Below are 7,500 nucleotides of genomic sequence, written 5' to 3' on the forward strand. Positions count from 1 at the left end.
CTCCACTACATTCATGTCAGCTGTAGGTTTTGTTCGTTCCTCCAATAAAAACGTTTATTGTAACACCTGAAGTTACACATGAAGACACTGAGACAGACAGAAGCAGAATGTGGGACATTCAGTGTTTGATGCTCAAAATGTCCTCTGAGAGTGTGTGTGTGTGTGTGTGTGTGTGTGTGTGTGTGTGTGTGTGTGTGTGTGTGAGTGTGTGAGTGTGTGAGTGTGTGAGTGTGTGAGTGTGTGTGTGTGTGTGTGTGTGTTGCTGGTGGCTCTGGTCTTGTGTGTGGTTTTGGTGGGTGGAGTCTAATCTCTGGTGTTTAATCTGCCTGGAGTTTGTTTTGTTGTTTGCAGTGAAGAGAATCACTCTTTGTTTTTGATTCAAGTGATTTTAATGTTTCTGTTTCACACGTTGTCCAAAAACTGAAAACATCTCCTGTTCAGACTCAAATCAACATGTTGGTCCGTCTCTCTGTACTGTCTGACTTCCTGTCCGTGGCTCATTGGTTCCTACTGAACACGTGAATCTAAAGTCTGTTTTAGATCTAAACCTTAAAAACACGAATATACATAAAGAGTCAGAGCAGACGGCTGCTCACTGCTCAAACTAACATGAGGAGACAGTGAGACAGGAGACAGGGAGACAGGGGACAGTGAGACAGGAGACAGACAGGAGACAGTGAGACAGGAGACAGGAGACAGTGAGACAGGAGACAGTGAGACAGGAGACAGGGGACAGGGGACAGGGAGACAGGGGACAGTGAGACAGGAGACAGACAGGAGACAGTGAGACAGGAGACAGCGAGACAGTGAGACAGGAGACAGCGAGACAGGGGACAGGGAGACAGGGGACAGTGAGACAGGGAGACAGTGAGACAGGAGACAGCGAGACAGGGAGACAGTGAGACAGGAGACAGCGAGACAGTGAGACAGGAGACAGCGAGACAGGGGACAGGGAGACAGGGGACAGTGAGACAGGAGACAGACAGGAGACAGGAGACAGTGAGACAGGAGACAGCGAGACAGTGAGACAGGAGACAGCGAGACAGGGGACAGGGAGACAGGGGACAGTGAGACAGGGAGACAGTGAGACAGGAGACAGGGAGACAGTGAGACAGGAGACAGCGAGACAGTGAGACAGGAGACAGCGAGACAGGGGACAGTGAGACAGCAGACAGACAGGAGACAGGAGACAGTGAGACAGGGAGACAGTGAGACAGGAGACAGCGAGACAGTGAGACAGCGAGACGGGACAGTGAGACAGCAGACAGGAGACAGTGAGACAGGGGACAGTGAGACAGGGAGACAGTGAGACAGGAGACAGCGAGACAGCGAGACAGGGGACAGTGAGACAGCAGACAGACAGGAGACAGGAGACAGTGAGACAGGGAGACAGCAGACAGGAGACAGCGAGACAGTGAGACAGGAGACAGCGAGACAGGGGACAGTGAGACAGCAGACAGGAGACAGGGGACAGTGAGACAGGAGACAGACAGGAGACAGTGAGACAGGGAGACAGTGAGACAGGAGACAGCGAGACAGGAGACAGCGAGACAGGGGACAGTGAGACAGCAGACAGGAGACAGTGAGACAGGAGACAGTGAGACAGGGGACAGTGAGACAGTGAGACAGCAGACAGGAGACAGTGAGACAGGAGACAGTGAGACAGCAGACAGGAGACAGTGAGACAGGGGACAGTGAGACAGACAGGAGACAGCGAGACAGGGGACAGCAGACAGGAGACAGTGAGACAGGAGACAGCGAGACAGTGAGACAGGGGACAGTGAGACAGGAGACAGACAGGAGACAGCGAGACAGGGAGACAGTGAGACAGCAGACAGGAGACAGACAGGAGACAGCGAGACAGGGAGACAGTGAGACAGCAGACAGGAGACAGTGAGACAGGGGACAGTGAGACAGGAGACAGCGAGACAGGGGACAGTGAGACAGGAGACAGACAGGAGACAGCGAGACAGGGAGACAGGAGACACGTTCACTGCTGGTTCGAGTCTCAACATGAGATGTGATGAGAAGAAAGACAGTGAATTATAAAAACAATCAGGACGTCTCTGTGTTGTGTTGAAACTGATGTTTGATCCATTAAACATCTGATTCTGCTGCGTGTTGGCCATCTTGTCTCCGTCTCACCTGGTTTCCTGTCCCGCCCCCTGCAGAGACACCTTCCTGCGCAGCCTAGCAGCCACTCAGTGGGAGAAGAAGAGAAGAAGTAAACACCTGAGCCAGAGCAGGCTGTCCTCGTCTGATGATGTCATAACCCCGAGCCTGCCGCCTGCAGAGGAGGGCAGCAGTGTCCCACCTGAGGAGCCGTCAGGTGAGAAATAAAAACATCACTTTGTTCATGAGCAGAATAATCTGATGAAAAAAAGTAGAAATATAAAGTTGATCAATATTTTATGGTTCAGTTTATCTCAGTAAACATTAAAGGAACAGTCCAACCTTTTGATGCATCTGCTCTCGTCTGCAGTCTCCACATCGAGCAGTTTGGACACAAACGGACCGTCGGACTCTCAGAATGAGCCCGGTAAGAGACTACAGTTACCCACAATCCTCTGCTCCCTGTCTGTCATTAGCTGTGTCTCAATTCAGGGGCTGCATCCTTCGAAGGCCGCGTCCACCGTTGTTAAATGGGACGGTCTCGCCTTCGGAGCATTTCCTGGTTGCGTCACCAGATGTTCCGGCCCCTTACCCTTACGTCACGATTTCTGCCGCCCAGGACCACGAAAGTGACGATCTACATCATTGGTGTCGCCATTTTCCTTCTTTCTTTCTTCTGTTTCGGGCGCGCAAAGGATCTTGGGATATGGGAGGCCGCGAAGGATAGCAGCGGTGCGTCCTCCAAAAAGAGGGAAAAGAAGGCTGCATTTGAAGGAGACTTCGAATTGGGACGGCCTTCGCGCAGTGTTGTGACGTAATTGGCCTTCGAATGCGCCCTGCGAAGGATGCAGCCCCTGAATTGAGACACAGCCAGCGTCCTCACTGCAGCCTTCAGTCAGAGTCTGTTCTGAAGTCAAATCTAACTGAGAGTGGTGATGGTGCTCCACCTGGTGGAGGTCAGGTGTCACTGCAGCTGTGAATAAAGTCTTATAAAGACGAAGCTGCAGGTCATCTGATAAACTGCCTCCAGTGCATTGTGGGTAATGTAAATGTAAATGTTTAGCATTTAATGAAGTGTCAAACTAACTGGGGTGATTTCATGAATAATTCTGACAGATGAGCTGCAGCTGACGTCTGAAGGACTGATGTGAGTTATTCTCTGTCCACAAACTGAAGAGTCTTAAAGTCACGACTGAACTCAGCCAGTTAGATTAAGCTTCAGGATGTTGAGTGATTCAAATATTTCAGCTCCAACTTTATTTTCCTGAAGGCAGGCAGCTGTTAAACACAGCGGGGACAGTCACAGTCTGATGCTTTCAAACCATCAGAAAAGAAACAAGTCTTCTGAGATCAGGTGGTCGAGCTGCCTCCACTGACAAAGACTGAGAGAGGAAACTTTGACGTCTGTCTGTCTGTGTGTCTGTCTGTCTCTCTGTCTGTCTTTCTGTCTGCAGCAGCAGCAGCTCCGGTGCAGCGGCAGTGCAGCACTCTGTCCAACGACAGGAAGTTCCTGCTGGACATGCTCTACTCCAAGACATCCACCACAGCTCCTCTGAGCCCGACGGCTGCTGCTCCTGACACCACCGAAGAAGAAAGCAGCTTCCTGCCCGGTGAGAGAGACTCTGCTGCTGCTGAACGATGTGTCTTGAATACTGTCCAACAAACAATACATTAAAACATCTTCCAGGGATGTTTTAGAAAAAAACTTTAAATGTACTTTTAGTTTAGTTGGAAACTTTAAAATTAAATAAAAACAACAGTTGATGTTTAAATCTCTGCTCTGTTCTGTTGGATCTGGAAACAGAGTCAGAGTGAGACCTCTCCTCTCTGTGTCCTCTCTCCTCAGGTGGAGAGCTGGGCGGGCGGGGTCGTGTGTTGGAGCGTCTGTCCAGCTTCAGAGCGCGCTCAGTCGAGCTCTCCTGCCCCAGCGAGAGCAGCGCCTCCCGCAGGGCGGAGCTGGAGGGGCTGGAAGGCTCGGCCCAGGCAGCGCTGGCCCGGCTGGCTGAAGAACAGCAGGTCTGAACACACGAGTCGTTCAGTGTGGACACACAGAGTCATTTACTGTTTCACTGCATCATCAGGCTCATACCACAGTTATGACTGTGCGTCAAGCCCCGCCCCTCTTAGTTACTGTTGCTACCTGTCCATCTGTCCTTTGTGACGAGCACATGTTCAGTTGACAGTGATTGACAGCAGATTGATCATCAGTCTGATTGATGTCAGACTGAAGTAAACGAGAGCAGATTGTCACCGGAGCTGCTGAGTTCTGGTTTTGGTTTCATGTCCAGTCCTTCATCTTGTGGACAAACAGCTGTCAGTAGTTACTATTGCTTAACTGTGATTGGACGATCATGTTCGGGGAGGGGTTTAGTGAAGGATTAGCTGCTACATTAATATTCAGTCTCTGATCTGATACCTGACCTGTGTCTGACCATCAGAACCGACACCTCCGTCAGCAGAGCAGCATCGACGTGGAGGGTCACGCCCGCCACCTGGAGACCACTCAGATGACCCCGCTGGGCCCCGGGGGCCCCGCCGACGCCTGGCAGCAGCTGCAGCCGAGTGCTGACGCCCTGCGCATCAAAGACCTGGACTTCTCCGACCTGCTGGACGAGGAGGACATCGACGTGTTGGACATGGACACCTACGACTCCTCCTCTGCCCCCACCTCCTTCTCTGGCCTCCCTCCACCTCCTCCTCCTCCTCCCCCAGGCCTGGTTGGTTCTCCTCCTCCTCCTCCTCCCCTTCCTCCTCCACTACCGGGCACTCTAGCCCCTCCTGCCCCTCCTCCTCCTCCTCCTCCTCCTCCCCCTGGTGCTCCTCCTCCTCCTCCCTCCTCTCAGAAGCAGAAGAAGAAGACGGTGAAGTTGTTCTGGAAGGAGCTGAAGCAGGCTGACGGGCCTCACAAGTGTCGCTTCGGTCGGGGGACAGTGTGGGCGTCTCTGGACAAGGTGGCGGTGGACACCTCCCGACTCGAACACCTGTTTGAGTCGAAAGCCAAGGAGCTGCCTGTTGCCAAGGTAACCGGGCCTGTTGTAGCAGGGAGGACTGACAGATGCATTGTGGGAAGTGCTGAAAACAGCATGGCAGTTTGTCTCTTCTGAAACATTTAGAGACGCAGAGAAGAAGAACGGTTACAGTCAGTACAGGTGTTACAGGCTGAAAGTCTGATTTTCGCCCCCTAGAGGCCAAAATGTGACACAAGCAGGAGATTCATTAACACTCAGTCAGCAGCTGCTGATCAGCAGGTTTCATCATATTACAGATCAGTGGAACACATTAGAGATGATTGATAAACTCTGTCGCTGTTAGCAGAGCGCTCACATGTTTATTGATACCGTGATAATGTCCTGATCCGTAGATAACTGAGTTCAATGTTCTTTAAAAAACTAATTGAATTGATCCTAAAAAAAAAACGTCATTAGCATTTTAAATTCAAGCTGAATTTCAATATTACTATCTGCTTTAAAATCCAGTGTGTTTTACTGTTGTTGTTGTTTTATGCTTGTTCTGCTGTAACAGCCTGAGACGAGAGCCTGCAGACACAACTCAGCGCTGAGACACCGCGTTCATTTTAACATTCTTAGAAAAAAACTCTAGAATTAAAGAAAGAAAGAAATAAAAATGATGCAGAGTAAAAGTGTTTATTTATTGATTATTATCAGTTTGTTTGTGTCTGACGTATGAAAACATAAACACACAGTAACATTTATCAGAACAGTGAAGGTCAAGAACAAAGTTCAGTCCGACTTAAAGAAATATATGAAAAACTTTAAATGTAAACAGTTTTATAAGAATGCAAAAATAATAATGAATCAAAAGTGATTTAAAATCAGATGATGATGTAACCAGATGTTCCTCTGGTCCCGTCACAGCCGGCACACAGAACACACTTCACTGAAACTAAATGTGATTTTATGAAGCAGCTGGTCCGGTCTGGTCCGGTCCGGTCCGGACCGGTCCGGTCCGGTCTGGTCCGGTCTGGTCCGGTCCGGTCTGGTCCGGTCTGGTCCGGTCTGGTCCGGTCCGGTCCGGTCCGGTCTGGTCCGGTCTGGTCCGGTCCGGTCCGGTCTGTGCCCTCGGTTCTGTTTGGCAGATGTAACAGCAGGACTGATACTGAGTAAACCTGCAGGAAGTACAGTCAACTCACCTGAGTTATTTTACTGACCTGCTGTGTGTGTGTGTGTGTGTGTGTGTGTGTGTGTATGTGTGTGTGTGTGTGTGTGTGTGTGTGTGTGTGTGTGTGTGTGTGTGTGTGCGTGCGTGCATGTGAGCAGAAAGGACCGGACACTAAGAAGTCTGAGATTCTGGTTCTGGACCCGAAGAGGAGCAACGCCATCAACATCGGTATGACCGTCCTGCCGGCCGTCCACGTCATCAAGACCGCCATCCTCAACTTTGATGAGTTCGCCATCAGCAAGGAGGGGATCGAGGTACGGAGCACTTCCTGTCTGCTGTCCTGAAGACTTTAATTAACTTTCTTTAATCAGTTAATTAAATAAAATGAGTGAGTTTAAAGGAGCAGTCTGTAGTTTTATTGAAGAAATGTTAATGAGCAGACAAAGATCCTCATTGGTTGATTTTAAACAAACTAAAACAAGCTCTTTGTTTTCATGACTGAATAAACTGAATGAGCTTGTTTAGTCACTGATGGACACAGTTTGTGTTATTACCTCATTAATATTGTAAATATTAAAATGCTCAGTGTGAAATTCTTCTCTAAAACTATAGAATGCTCCTTTAAGTAGACCAGTATAGATGTAGTTAGAGTAGATCTGACCCGGACTGAGCTGACCCCCCTCTGTGCTGAGCAGAAGATCCTGACCATGACCCCGACAGACGAGGAGAAGCAGAAGATCCAGGAGGCTCAGCTGGCCAATCCTGACGTTCCTCTGGGCACTGCGGAGCAGTTCCTGTTCAGCCTGGCCTCCATCAGTGCCCTGACCCCCCGCCTGCAGCTCTGGGCCTTCAAACTCAACTACGAGGCTCTGGAGAAGGTAACACACACACACACACACACACACACACACACACACACACACACACAGTGTGAGAGATGCTGACTGTGGTGATGACCTGTAGAAACAGGATGTGGACTGTGACTCTGTCGCCCCCTGCAGGAGATCGCAGAGCCGCTGTTTGACCTGAAGCTGGGCATGGAGCAGCTGGCCTCCAATCAGACGTTCAGGAGGATCCTGGCCACGCTGCTCGCCATCGGGAACTTCCTCAACAGCTCCAACGTGAGGACGAACACTGACTCACCTGATTCTCACTGATGAAGGTCACACGTAGTTTAAAGGTGCAATATGTAAGAAGTGTCCAACTGAGGAAGTCATACTCCAAACAACCAGGGGCAGCACATCACCAGAGGAACCGCTAACTGCTGCT

General features: G+C 50.2%; 1 protein-coding gene across 3 annotated transcripts in view; it reads left to right on the forward strand.

Moving 5' to 3' along the window:
- The window catches only part of fhod1 (formin homology 2 domain containing 1), a 55,197-nt gene that overhangs the window by 41,330 nt on the left and 6,367 nt on the right, over positions 1 to 7,500 (forward strand). For all 3 annotated transcript variants that reach the window (XM_073464807.1, XM_073464808.1, XM_073464809.1), the window contains 8 exons: positions 2,172 to 2,329; positions 2,483 to 2,539; positions 3,567 to 3,722; positions 3,959 to 4,128; positions 4,551 to 5,132; positions 6,390 to 6,545; positions 6,927 to 7,109; positions 7,233 to 7,352. In XM_073464807.1, the coding sequence (XP_073320908.1) occupies positions 2,172 to 2,329; positions 2,483 to 2,539; positions 3,567 to 3,722; positions 3,959 to 4,128; positions 4,551 to 5,132; positions 6,390 to 6,545; positions 6,927 to 7,109; positions 7,233 to 7,352 (1,582 nt within the window). The remainder of the gene's footprint in view (positions 1 to 2,171; positions 2,330 to 2,482; positions 2,540 to 3,566; positions 3,723 to 3,958; positions 4,129 to 4,550; positions 5,133 to 6,389; positions 6,546 to 6,926; positions 7,110 to 7,232; positions 7,353 to 7,500) is intronic.

Source organism: Pagrus major, chromosome 4 (genome assembly GCF_040436345.1).
Source record: "Pagrus major chromosome 4, Pma_NU_1.0".
NCBI lineage: Eukaryota > Metazoa > Chordata > Actinopteri > Spariformes > Sparidae > Pagrus > Pagrus major.